The sequence below is a fragment of the Halichoerus grypus genome, chromosome 4 (genome assembly GCF_964656455.1).
Source record: "Halichoerus grypus chromosome 4, mHalGry1.hap1.1, whole genome shotgun sequence".
NCBI lineage: Eukaryota > Metazoa > Chordata > Mammalia > Carnivora > Phocidae > Halichoerus > Halichoerus grypus.
The window spans coordinates 160505905-160520642 of NC_135715.1; the positions used below are offsets into that span (position 1 = coordinate 160505905).

Sequence of the window (14738 nt, forward strand, 5' to 3'; positions counted from 1 at the left end):
TGGCAGATTTTACATGCTAGGAATAGCTTTTCAATATTTATTAAACTGGACTTACCAGTGATACTCTCTGAGTCTCTGTGATTGATATTCATGAGGTTTTCTTCACCTATTGGTGATGTAAAAATGGCATTCTGTGATTGACTCATGCAGGATCCTTTCTTGCTTTGGTTGACAAGGACAGCTTTGGTATGAATCAGAGTAAAGGAAATCCATTAAGCCATTCAAAATGGATCTGGTTGTACAGATATTTTCTTTTAAACAGCTTTTTTCTGATGAGTCAAATGACATCTGCAGCAATGAGTGCTCTCATGTGATTATCATACCCTGGAGAGTCATGACCTAAAACAAAGAACACATCAAGTTACTTCAGAATTCAGCATACTTTTTAATAACTGCAGTCCAATTACCTGGAATCTCTGTCATTAAGAATGTTTTCCTAGTGATTCATACAACATGGATAAATCTCAAAATAATTATGTTGGATGAAGGAAGTCAGACAAGAAGAAAATATATATGATTCCATCTACCTAAAATTCTAAAAATGTACACCTACCTACAGTAACAGAAAGCTGATCAGTGGCTTCCTGGGGCTGGGGAAGGGATTACAAAGGGGCAGGAGAAAAGTTTTGGGGATGATGAATATATTCATTATTGTGGTGTATGGTGAGGTTTCACAATTATATACACATGTCAAAACATATCAAATTGTTCATTTGAAATACATGCAATCTAATAATAAATTATATTAATGTTTAAAAAAATTTAAAGATAATCAACTGTTTAAAGTAAAATAATAATAATAATAATAATAAATGTATTATGGGGTCTACAACATATGCAGAAGTAAAATGTATTACAATAATAGCACAAAGACCAGGAAGAGAAAAATGGAAATATACTGTTAAAAGGCTTTTATATTATACATGAAATAGTACAATATCTCTTGAAGGTAAACTGTGATAAGTTAAAGCTGTATACTATAAACCCTAAAGTAACCAATAAAATAACTCAAGATTTACAGATAATAAAACCAACAAGGGAGATGATATAGAATAATATATAGAGTTTCTCAACTCTGGCACTACTGATATTTGGGGATAATACTTGGTCATGTGCATTGCAGGATGTTTAGCAGTATGCCAGCAAAATACTCTCCCCAGACCTTCTCCCAGCTGTAAAACCAAAAACGTCTCCAGACATTGCCAAATCTCCCTTGGTAGGCAAAATCACTCCCAGTTGAAAACTACTGATATAAAAGATGCTCAGCTTCACAACTAAATCAAAATGTAAAGAAACTATTTTTCACCTATTAGATTAGCAAACATTGTTTTATTATATTCATTGTTGGAGAGGTTGGAAAAGCAGCACTCATAATGTTGATAAAAGTGCAAACTGGTACAAGCTTTCTGAAAGGCTATTTGGCAATGTCTACCAAACTTTTAAATGCACATACACCATAATTCAACAATTCTACCACTAGGAATTTATAATATGGATATACTCATTAAGTATGACAAAATATAGGCACAAGAATGCCCATATGGTATTTTTTTAAAGCATAAACACACAACTGGAATGAAAATATCCATAAAGAAATGGTTTAATAATGGTACACAAACGAATGTAATGCATTAAATATGTGTGTGTACTTGTTATCAGTTAGGAAAACTGTTCAATACTAATTATAAGCCTGGCTTTATATCAAAAGACCGTCTCTACCAAATAGTCTCTACTTAGCAACTTGCAGCTTCTATTTGTGGCTAATTCATTCTCATGCATACTATTTTTAGGCATTGTAAACATTCAGTGTTTTACAAGCATTACCCCCCAAAATGGAAAGGAACATAAAGGCATTAAAAGAGACTGAAAAATGGTCACTGAGGTAGAACAGAAAAGCATTCTTAGTAAATACTAGGAAAGAGAGTTTCAGAGATGAAATGAGCAACAGAATTAAACATTACAGAAAAGGCAAAGGAGAGATTTGGTTTAAAAAAGGGGGTACTAGGACCATAAAATCAATATTAACCTTCTAGAAACCAATTCAGCCAAGAAGTTGGGCCCAAAGCTAGGCTGCAAGGAGTAAGGAAGTGAGATGGTAAGAATGGAATTTACTGAGTACAGACCAGGATTTCCATTACCAACTTTCAGGTTTACATGGACCAGTAAAATTTCAAAAACTTCTGTGGTTATTGGCATAGGGTTGCCTTTTTGAAAAATATATTTTGTAAGGAAAAAAGATAAAATGGAATAAACAACAGTTCTTCCCAAAAAAGTTTATAATTTTATGTCGACATAACAAAAATTTAATTTTTCTATATTTGAATTCAGAAAATTTTAATAAAAAATTTTAAATTCTATACTAAAAGGCAACTTAAGGAATAGGAGAAGATATTTGCAAATGACATATCTGATAAAGGGTTAATAGCCAAAATATATAAAGAACTTATAAAACTCAATACTCAAAAAACCCAAATAATCCAATTAAAAAGTGGGCAGAAGACATAAACAGACATTTTTCCAAAGAAGACATACAGATGACCAGTAGACACATGAATGGATGCTCAACATCACTCATCATCAGGTAAATGCAAACCAAAATTATAATGAGGTATCACCTCACACCTATCAAAATGGCTAAAATCAACAACACAAGAAACAATAGGTGTTAGCATGGATGTGGAGAGAAAGGAACTTTCTTGCACTGTTGGTGGGAATACAAACTGGTGTGGCCACTGTGGAAAACAGTATGGAGGTTCCTTGAAAAGTTAAAAATCTTACGATCCAGCAATCGCCTTACTAAGTATTTACCCAAAGAATACAAAAATATTAATTCAAAGGGATACATGCACCCCAATGTTTGTAGCAGCATTATCTACAATAGCCAAATTATGGAAACAGCCTAAGTGTCCATTGATGGATTGATGGTTGGATAAAGATGTGGTACACACACACACACACACACACACACACACACACACTGTAATATTACTCAGCCATAAAAAAGACTGAAATCTTGTCATTTGCAATGACATGGATGGATCTAGAGCATTATGCTAAGCAAAATACATCAGAGAAAGACAAATACCATATGATTTCATTTATATGTGGAATTTAAGAAACAAAACAAATGAACAATGGGGAAAAGAGAGAGAGAGAGAGGGAGAGAGGCAAACCAAGAAACAGACTCTTAACTATAGAGAACAAACTGATGGTTACCAGAGGGAAGTGGGGTGGGGGGAATGTGTGAAATAGGTGATGGGGATTAAGGAGTGCACTAGTAATGAACACGGGGCGTTGTATGGAAGTGTTGAATCACTATATTGTACATCTGAAACTAATATAACACTGCATGTTAACTAACTAGAATATAAATAAAAACTTTCAAAAAATTCTATTCTACATGTAACTGTTTTCTTGAAATATGTCTGTCAATACAGCAATCTGCACTAGCCCGTGCAAAATGAAGTTAATACTCAAAAGTATTTTTTTTAGGTACTTTAACTCCAGTTGTCAAAAATTCATTTTCATATCCAGGATCAGTCTACTGTATGCAACTGAATTCTTCCCCGTGTACCTTATTGTCCAAATTGCCATTCTTAAATCAATCACTGCAAGGGGAATGGAACTAAAATTGGATGAAACCAATAAAAATTTATCTGCCCACCCCCACACCCAGAAATTGGGAGGAGGAAGAAAACAACCTCCCCTGAAGTATATGACCACCAGGTATTTGAACAAAATCTCAACTAGGGTTCCGCCACCAAAGAAGTGAGGGAGGAGATGATGATTCTTGAGTAGGCAACCAAAACCATCTACTACATAAGTCTTTATGTCACCTATGATCTTTACCAAAGTCTTTTAAATTATAATACTCCAGAGACCCCGATTTTAGATTATAAACCCAGCAGTATATTTTTAAAAATAGAATGGCAATACAAATATAAGAATAAACACGGTAGTGTATAAGAGGCCTAGTGCATGGTCAGCAAACTACTGCCTGAAAGCTGAATTTGGCCTGCCACCTGTTCCTGTATAACCTGTGAGCTAAGAATAGTTTTTATATCTTTAAATAGTTGGAAAAATCTCAGTTAAAATGTTTCATAATATGTGACAATTATATGAAATTCAAATTTCAGTGTCATAAATAGAGTTTTACTGAAACACAGCCGGACTCATTTGTTGATACACTGTCAATTTGGTTGTTTTCATGCTACAATGGCTGAGCTTAGTAATTGTAATAGAGAACTTACAGTCAGGCAAAGCCTAACATATTTACTATCTGACCCTTTATAGAAAAAGTTTGCCAACTGATCTAGTAGTAAAATAATTCAAGCATCAAATAATCATCTGTCTAAATCAATGATTTCCTTGATCAACTTCTTAAACAGGGAATTCCCCCTACATTTAGATACTTATAATTAGATCACTACCTCTAGAAGAATTTCAGTAATGAACAGACTTCTACTTTCTACACTTACAAGTGTATTTAAAGTTATTTCAATTTCTAAGAAAGCATTTTTTAAAACATAGTAAGTTACAAATTTGCTTGTGAAGAAAGAAGTAGAGAGAGGAAGATAAGGAAGAAAGAAGAGAGGGAGGAGGAAGGGGATGAAAAGGGAGAGAACAGAAGCAAGTGCTTCTCATACTGGTCCAAACTGGTTTTTAAACAGAACTATGGTTCTTAACCATATTTTAATCAAAGAACATTGTGAAAATCTAATGATAACCTTGGGACATTCTACCTGCCAGACACTTACCCACTAGCTGGTTTAATCTTTAATATTTACATTAGCATTCATATTTTTTCTTTTTTTAAATATTTATATGTATTACACAGAAACAGAAAATAAACTGTGTAAGTTTCAACTATGGACTCTAGATCTTTACTCTAGAGGATCGCTTTTTAATTAGTTTTGGAGGTAGTGTTAATTGTTTAGTGTTAACTCTAAATACAAAAATAAAGAAAACCAAGTTGAATATAGAACTAAGTCCATCTTCAGAGTCATGCAGGAAGAATCTAGACCTCCAGGGTAATCCAGGAACCTGCCTAACATGAAGAGTGTGCACCAGGTCAGGGATGATCTGCACATGCTATGTTCTTCCCAATGACTCTTTAGAACTAAGTAAACCCTTTGGGTATGCCTTGGTCTAGATCCGAGCTCCTCAGTAGGATTAGCGTGGAGTAGCAATGCTGAGTATAAAACAATGTATGCACCTTGGCATTAGACAAGCCTGAATTTTCATCTTATTTACTGGTTTTCTGACTCTGGCACATTATTTAACAGTTCTTCATTGTAAAGGTGAGAGTGATAATTAACTACTCTTTATAGGGAGGGTCAGGTATGAGAACTAAATAAAAAATAGAAATTCCTAGTTTGGTACTTGACATACAGTAGACACTAACATGCTCATTCCCTTCAGCTTCCCCCTTCTGTTTGGGCCTGAACAAAAGATGATGTCTTCTGCCTAATACTAAATTTCTGGCTCAACAGCCAACTCTAAGCTCAGAATAGCTACCCTGTTTATGTAATAGATGCAGTTTAAAGATTGAATAGTCTTCATATAGAAAGAGAAAAGGACTAAGCAATAAAGTGACAAGTGCCTTATAAAGCAAGAAAACTACTGAGGGAGATTACTACTGAAGCTCATTCCTTCAAGGATTCTGGGGAAGGGCTGTTATAATAAAAGCCTTAACTATAACTAGTACATTTACTCATAGCACAGTAGCTATATTAGTTTCCTATTGCTGCTGCAACAAACTACCACAAATTTAGTGGTTTAAACCAACACCAGTTCATTATCTTACAGTTCTGGACATCAAAGGATGGAGTGATTTCAATGGACCAAAACCAAGGTATTGGCAGGACTGTGCTTCTTCTGAAGGCTCTAGGGAAGAATCCATTTCCTTGTCTCTTCTAGCTTCTAGCTTCTGCATTCCTCGGCTCAGGGGCCCTGCCTGCACCTTCAAAGCCAGCAGCACAGCATCGTCAAATCTCTCTGCCTCCACTGCTACGTAACCTTCTTCGGACAAATCACCCTCTACCTCCTCCATATAAGGACACCTATGATTACATTTAAGGCCCAACTAGATAATCCAGGATAATCTCCCCATCTCAAAATCCCTTCTGCAAAATCCCTTATGCCATAGAAGGTAATATTCATAGGTTCCAGCGGATTAGGATCTGGGTGTCTTCAGCAGCCATTAGTTAGCCTACTACAGTGGTTAAGAACATGGATACTGGAGCTAGACTGCTTATAGTTGAGTCCCAATTCCACCACTTACTAGTTGTAGGATGGACAAATTACTTAATCTTGTTTTTTCATCTGCAAAACGGGCCTAATAACGAGGTCTACTTATTTGGTTGCTATGGGGATTAGAGAGTTATGAGAGGATAATAGGAACACCTATTACAAGAGGGCATTACAAGAGTTAATACATGTAAAGCTCTTAGAACAATGCCTTAGATTACAGTAAATGCTATGCAAATATTAATTTTTATTTCTATCATCACCAAATAGTACTATTTTATTGTCTTTACTGTTATTGTGCCTTATACAAAGTTGGGAACAATGTAAACCCTACTCTTGACCACTAAATGGTCATCTTCTCTTAACATAAGAAATCCCATTTACTTCCTGTCCTGTAACAAGTGATGTTAGTTTAGTGCCATTAATCATTTTTCTTTCTACCTCCCGATGCATGAATAAAACAGAAAGCTTGCAGAGCCAGAGTCCTAAATGTAGTAGAAACTTCTGGCAAACGCTGGCAAGCACAAACAACACATTTTCAGTGCCCTTCCTAGTTTGTACAACATATTCTTAGTACTTCCTTGAGCACCAACCGTTTTCTATGCTCGATCTTTATTCATTCTTTTCAGGAACAACTTCACTGCTTTTCTTCAATCAACCAAGCATGCATTATTTAACAAGAAGCCAGCCTTTCTAATTAATGCACACGTAGGAGAAAACAGAGTAAAACAGCCAAGTGACTTATTTAAACAAGAATAAGACTTAAAAAGAACAACCAAAACATGTCATTGATACAAATATTGCTGAAGAAAACAACATGGCTAATGATTTAGTTTAGCCTAGCCATGGAAACAAAACGGTCAACAGTGTATACCAAAATATAGGTCCTGTGCCTTAAAAAAAAAATCTTAACTACTTCCTTAAAACAGCATATTATGGCCAAAACAGCCTTATAGAAAAGGCTAAAACAATTCAGAGAAACTTCATCTTAACAGAAGCACAGAGCCTAGAATTAAAGTAAACATAAAAGACTTTTTAAAAAGATTTTATTTATTTGTCAGAGAGAGCGAGCGAGCACAAACAGGGGGAGCGGCAGGCAGAGGGGGAAGTAGGCTCCCTGCTGAGCAAGGAGCCCGATGTGGGACTTGATCCCAGGACCCTGGGATCATGACCTGAGCCAAAGGCAGATGCTTAACCGACTGAGCCACCCAGGCGTCCCTAAATAAAATCTTAAAAAAAAAAAAGAGTTGGAAAAAAAAGCGGGGGGTGGTGTCACTACCAAAATCCAACCTGAGGAGTGAGCAGCAGAGCTCACAACGGCAGAGACCACATACCAACACCAAGTCTAGCTGCACTAATGTGCCCCAGTATATTACATTGGCTATATTCAGCACAGCTGTTCTACCAGCAGTTATAAAGTTCACCCTTAGGAAAAAGGAATTGTGCCCAGCAAATACTTTGTCCCTCTTTTTTAGTGATCTTTTTTAGATTTAAAGATCAGTAGGGTTGGGGCTTCTGGGTGGCACAGTCAGTTAAGCGTCCAACTTTTGGTTTCCGCTCAGGTCATGATCTCAGGGGCATGAGATCAACCCCGCTGGCCTCCGTGATCAGCGCAGCATTTGCTTGAGGTTCTCTCTCCCTCTGTCCCTCCTCCTTGCTCTCTCTCTCAAACACATACATACATACATACATACACCTTAAAAAAAAAGATCAGTAGGGTTTCAGAATATGAAATATATGGAGACAACTCTACTTACAAACAAATTGGATTCCAAAAGGCTGTTAAATCCATGAGTTTCAAAGTCCAAAACCATGAGTGAGATTTAGGCTTACGGGCTCCGCATTGCCTCCTAACTATATAGTTTGGGCATTTTTAAAAACTGTCCTGTTTTGTTTACAATGAACATTTGCTGAGGAAGGCAACCCCTCCCTGCCACAATCTCTACCAACATGAGAAGGGAGTGAACCTCTGGCAGCTAAGGAATCCACACCAGAGCTTCACCTGCAGATAAGGACAAACGGTGAACGCATGGTGCCATCTGTGGTTTTTGATAAGTTTCCACAACAGCACTTGCACTCACCATGCTTAATCTTTAAATTCTTGAACTCCTAACTTTAACTGAATCTTTGACTAAATAGGCATCCCACTTTAACAATGATCCTCTGTCAAAACCATTTCAAACATTCACATTTCTTCACCTTTGGCTGTCAATTGCACAGGTACGGTGTTTTTCATGGCCTTCATAATCATTCTTATTGTCTAACCATATATTTAACAGGTGTCATTTTCTCACTTTCAATTTTTTACACTATTTCTACTTTTGTGTCCATTAATCAATCACTAGCATTTCTTTTAGGGACAAAACGGGGTTTGTAATATTTATAAAATACCTCAAAACTATATATATATAAGACAAACATGCTACAAATAACAATAATGGCTGAATTGAAAATGACCATCTGATGATGATCAGCAGAGCTGAATCTGCTCTGGAGCATACTCTGTCCCTAGCCAGAAAGTTCCTAAATTATGCATTTTAAGCAGATGAGTTTGCATTTAAAAAGATTTATAAGAAAGTAAACCTACCATGCAAGAACAGGGCTTTTTGTCCTATACATTTAGAGATAATAATTTTAGATGTCTTGTGCTTGACATTTCATTTCAAGCCAAATATTAAAGGTCTAAAGAAAATTTCAGCCCGATGTCTTGTTTGCAAAGGATAATGAATTTACATTCATCTAGCCCAAAGTAATCTGGTCCAAACTACTGAAGTGGAAAGGGACACTGTTTCTCTGTACTTTCCTCAACAAATAGTGAGTAGCAAAAGAATGTGTGACAGCTAATAAGTATTTGTGATTCATCACGGTCTTCAAATCACTAAGAACTAAAACCACCACAGCCAATACTGAAGAAGGTTTTCTAGATAAGGAACCACTTGTGAGTCAATGATCAATTTTACAGAAGAGCAGCCACATTATACAACTGTGGCTGCACATTCCCTACTTCACCTTTTATAAAGTTAGGCAAATAATCCAAAAGCAAAAAAATATTAGACTTTTTCAAGAAAGCAAGGTCTAGTCATTATCAAAAGCCATTTTGTTTCATATTTCACATTTATATCCTCATCAAAGTACAATGACCGTTAACAAAATAGTATCCCAATTATGAGGAAAAGGTTAAATCATACTTCCATAACTACTCTTTAAGAAGTTATGAAAACAGGATTTAAAAGAAAATATCAAAAGATAAATTTTACCCATCTGGAAAATTCACACATCCAATGTGCTGGAGTACCAACTATGGTATCTAATAAAAGGTTATCATTATCACTGGATTTTATTTTCAAATCTTAGAAGTACAATATTAACAATATTAAACACGTTAGTAGATGTGTTTCCCTTTCCAATCTGACCTTACGATGAATTACATATATTGGTATTCAAAAGTTAAATAGCACCTTTGTATTTGTAATGGACTATGAAGTAACACATACTATACAACTCATTTATTTTTTACAGATTCTTATTTAGTTCTCCATATTCCCTAATTAGTAATATTAAAATTGAGAAACCTATGCTTAGATAACTTAATCCCTCTATGCCTCAGTTTCCTCATTTATAAAATAGGGACAATCATAGTACCTTTCTCCTAGGTTATGGGGATTAAATGAGTTAATATTTATAAAGCATATATAACAGTGCTTGAACAGTAAACATTATTTATGTGTTAAATATAATTTAAAAGTTAAATAAAGAGGTAGAATTATAAAATACAAACCATATCAGGGTGCCTGGGCAGCTCAGTTAAGTGTCTTACTCTTGATTTCAGCTCAGGTCATGAACTCAGGGTCGTAAGATCATTTGGGCTCCGCGCTTAGTGGGGAGTCTGCTTGAGATTCTCGCTCTCCATCTCCCTCTGTCCCTGCCCCCTCCCCCCCCTCAAATAAATAAATTAATTAATTAATTAAAAAAAAATACAAACAAAGCATTTCATGATACCTGGTTATCTGGACATAGAAGATTCAGGATTCAGATCAGTTCCTACCCTCCCACATTGTTAACAGCTCTACTCTCAAAAAGCACATGCTCTTATAAAAAGCATGGCTATATATCTCACCTGGCACTGCCACCTAGCAGTAATTCAGGAGTTCTAACAATTATTCTTACCTAGGGTAATCGTTTCTTGTCACTAACTACTGGTGTTAGGGAAACTCTTACAAAAATTTCCCCAAATAAAAAGCCCATGGTGAGAATGCATGATGGGAGTATAGCCATTCAAAGGAACCAACAGAAATTATGTAGTCAAATTAAGTATATATGTCCCCTAAGATCCAGCAATTTTGCCCGTGATAATTACCTATCTCAAAGAAATTCTCATATCACCCTATAAAGAGACATGTAGGAGACTGTCTCCTGTATTGCTATTAGTGATAGTAAGGTGAGGGCCTACTTGCTAGAGAGCAGATTGGTAGAATGCAGTGGATACATGCATGGAGCAACACAGCCCCAGAAATACAGCGCTGAGTGAATAAAGCAAGAAGCAAAATTAGAGAGCTACCATAATGATATTTACACAATAAATTAAATTTTTTTCTGCATTAAATTTATAAGGATATTAAAATGCTTGCCTTGTGGGCTGGAAAGTGGGGGAAATTTGGAGCAAGGTATGGGATAAAAGGGAAATTTAAAAAAAACCTATGGAAACCCTACTGTTCTTCTGGCAGACTGCTTCTCATATAATTATTCTTGTGTCTCTTCAATTCTTAAAATTTGAACATGTGCCTGAACAGGAAACATTTGCTTTATATATTACACCTACCTACTCTAAAGCAGTGTAATTAGATTTCAACTAAGGAAATATTAAAAAAAAAAAAGTGAGATTGGGCCTCAATAGTGGCATTTTCAAGTGCTTGGTTATCTAGTAAAACTTTGAAGGGAAAAACGTTTAAGTTCAAAGACGATAAGAATTTAAAAGTAGTGAATAAGCTACATTTCTTAAACTTCTTTCTTATCTGATGAAAATCAGCCATAAGCCACCCTGGAAATTTCCATTCAGTTTCTCTCTCTTCAAAACACACAAACACGGGGCGCCTGGGTGGCTCAGTCGTTAAGCGTCTACCTTCGGCTCAGGTCATGATCCCAGGGTCCTGGGATCGAGTCCCACATCGGGCTCCCTGCTCGGCGGGAAGCCTGCCTCTCCCTCTCCCACTCCCCCTGCTTGTGTTCCTGCTCTAGCTATCTCTCTCTCTGTCAAATAAATAAATAAAATCTTTTAATAAAAAAAAAAAAACACACAAACACAACACACAAAATATGCATATGTACACCTTTGTTTCTCATTATAAAGTAATATATTAATTCAAAAAAATTCCAGGCAGTAGAGAAATGTGAAGAATCAAATGAAAGCTACTTGTAATCTTTTACCATCTTTCACTAGGAGACATAATGTTAACATGCTGTTTAGCAACCTACTCATTCATCTTCCCATGTCAACATATTATCAATCTATGCCATTATTTTAATGTGAATTACACAGTACTCAAAATATACAATTATATAAGCACTGACAGTTTCCATCAGTGACTTCCTAACAATTAACAGGTCATTCATCCACTTTATTTATTTTTTAAGGATTTATTCATTTATTTTAGAGAGAGAGAATGTGTGTGAGTGTGGTGGGGGAGAGGTAGAGGGGGAGAGAGAGAGAAAGAGAGAGAATATCCTCAAGCAGACTCCCCACTGAGCATGGAGCCCGACTTGGGGCTTGATCCCAGGACGCTGAGATCATGACTTGAGCTGAAATCAACAGTTGGATGCTTAACTGAGCCACCCAGGCGCCCCTATTCATCCACTTTAAAACTCAAGAATCCACAACATGGGTCAGCAAACTTTTTTGTAAAAAGCCAGGTAGTAAATATTTTAGGCTTTGCAGACATATAAGGCTTCTATCACCAATTATCTTTGTTGTTTTTTTCAACCCTTTAACAATGTAAAAACCATTTTTAGCTCGCATAACTGGCTGAATCCATAGGCTATAGTTGGTTGACCTCTGGTCTATACCTCAAATCATGGTATTTTGCACCACAGAATATAAAAAACAGCAATGACACCAAACTTTTACAGAAAATGCAATAAACAGCTGAATAAGTATTAACAACGTCATCTTTTCAAAACTCTACTACTAGACAGGAATTCCATCTTTTACTTGACATTCCAGCATGATAGTAAGTATCGGAAGAAATAGTACAGATGTAAAATCCTTAAGATAGAATTGCCTACTAATTACACATCCCTAGTTTTATGCCTTTTTCTATCACCCATTTTTTTCAAACTTGTTTCTATAAAAAATCATGATTGGCTTAGAAATATGAAAAACAAAGCAAATTATTATCTGGCAGTCAAAAATAATTTAGTGATATCATATGGCAGTTTAGTCAAAGAAAATGGGATAGAAAATACCTCAAAGATACTAAATAAACTCAAACCTCAAAAGGGTACACTTCAGTCTCACATTCACAAAATCATGTTGATTTATTTCTCCAAGAGAACGAACAACTTGACACTTAAACTCTATCTGGAATCCTATAACCTTTTAAGAGAGCACTCTCTTCTCTGTATGAGCTGGCAAAAGAGCTACATGATGTTATATAGTATATTCAATTCTAATATTGCAAAAGCCTTTTCTTTTTTTTTTTTTAAGATTTTATTTATTTATTTGACAGAGAGAGACACAGCAAGAGAGGGAACACAAGCAGGGGGAGTGGGAGAGGGAGAAGCAGGCTTCCCGGAGCAGGGAGCCCAATGCCGGGCTCGATCCCAGAACCCTGGGATCATGACCTGAGCCGAAGGCAGACGCTTAACGACTGAGCCACCCAGGCGCCCCAAAAGCCTTTTAAAGATAGGGTTTTCTTAGAATTTCTAAAGAGTGGAGACTGAGTTTAGTATGAGTTACTTAAATATTTGAAAGTTTGATAAATGGAAAAAATAAGATTTACTAAAAGGGTTATTATTACTACATTATGCCTAATAAGGTACACACTTCATCATCTTAACATACAACAGCAGAGCTCCTCTTAGGAGCTTTTTGTTTGGGAAAATACACAGAAAAGCCACTTGTGGAAGGTGAGGCCTTGCAGCACCAAAAGGAAGGCTAAGCTGCTCTGCATGAGATTAGGGAAATAACTGCTTCTTCTTTCTCTGGAGAGGGAGAGAGAAGGCAAGGGAAAGAAGCCCCATCCAGATGGCAGGAGCTCAGAGGCCAGAAGAACATCAGCAATTTGCAGAAATCTTAGGGAGGGTTTTGGTTTCCCCATGACACGAAACTGAAGGTTCAAACCAATCGTTTAGGTTTTAAAGGGTCTGTCTGGACACTCAGCTGACATCTGGGTTATAGACATATTAAAATATTTGTTCACAACAGCAGTTGGTGTCAAGAATTTATATTCTGGGATATTAATAAAATCACCATAGCTATTATATTTTAAAAATCTTTTTTTTTTAAACAGAAATCTATGTCCTTTTGATTAAAAAAAAAAAGGAAAAAACATTATAGGTCTTCAAAAGTGAGTAATGCAGAGTAAATGGCATTACAGAGTTTGGGATTTTCTGTTCTCTTAACCAAAAATGGGGGGAAACACCTTGAGCAGAGACATTTTATACAACAGATTCCACAAAAGAATATGTACTCTATTTCTAGAATCAAATAAATCCTTCCCCAACAAATCAGAAAGTATTTTCTTTCAATGTTGACTGGTAAAATTTAGGTATTAGATTAAATCAAGAGACATCATCACCTGAAAACCTATAAAGAGTTCACAAAAGATTAAGAAACTGAACAGATGTAATCATGCTGGCAGACTTAAGAGTATTACTGTATAATCTGCTCTTCAGAGCTTACTTTCAAGTAAAATAGCTAAGAAGACCCCTTGAAACACCACTTTAACACAGCAGTAGGATAGGTAAATACAAATTTTAAAAACAGAAATAACTAAATAAAAGGCAGAAAACCCATGTCTTCCTTTCTTTTTGTCCCCTCTAACAATCAAATGTAAACTTGCTTTTGGTGGCTTAAGATAATCCTAAATCCTTCAGTTATTTTAAACTTATAATACTTAAAAGCCTTCCAAAGTAGAAGTTTCCAAAAAATGCCAAAAGAAAAATTGTAAGCACTACAGCTCTTCAGATCAACAAAGTAATCAGTGGCAACAGGACGTGCAATCTTATATGACCAGGAACAGGGTGTAACTTAAAATGGGGGTGAGTGGTCAGGACAGAATATTATAAACATATTTATAAACATATATACTTCTAGAATAATTTCTTTTTTAAAAAAAGATTTTATTTATTTACTTGAGAGAGAGAGAGAGTGCACACACAGAGGGAGAGTGAGGGAGAAGCTGAGCAGAGCCTGATGTGGGACTGGATCCCAGGACCCTGAGATTATGACTGAGCCAAAGGCAGACATTTAACGGACTGAACCATCCAGGAGC

At 36.0% G+C, this 14738-nt stretch overlaps 1 protein-coding gene across 3 annotated transcripts in view; it reads right to left on the reverse strand.

The window, feature by feature from the left end:
* The window catches only part of TRAK2 (trafficking kinesin protein 2), a 66745-nt gene that overhangs the window by 38884 nt on the left and 13123 nt on the right, over positions 1-14738 (reverse strand). For 2 of the 3 annotated variants that reach the window (XM_036098597.2, XM_078071191.1), the window contains one exon: positions 56-339. In XM_036098597.2, coding sequence (XP_035954490.1) covers positions 56-146 — 91 coding nt within the window. In that variant the 5' untranslated portion in view covers positions 147-339. Of the gene's footprint in view, positions 1-55; positions 340-8006; positions 8081-14738 lie in introns of those variants that run through there. The other variant, XM_078071192.1, reaches the window with a different exon arrangement.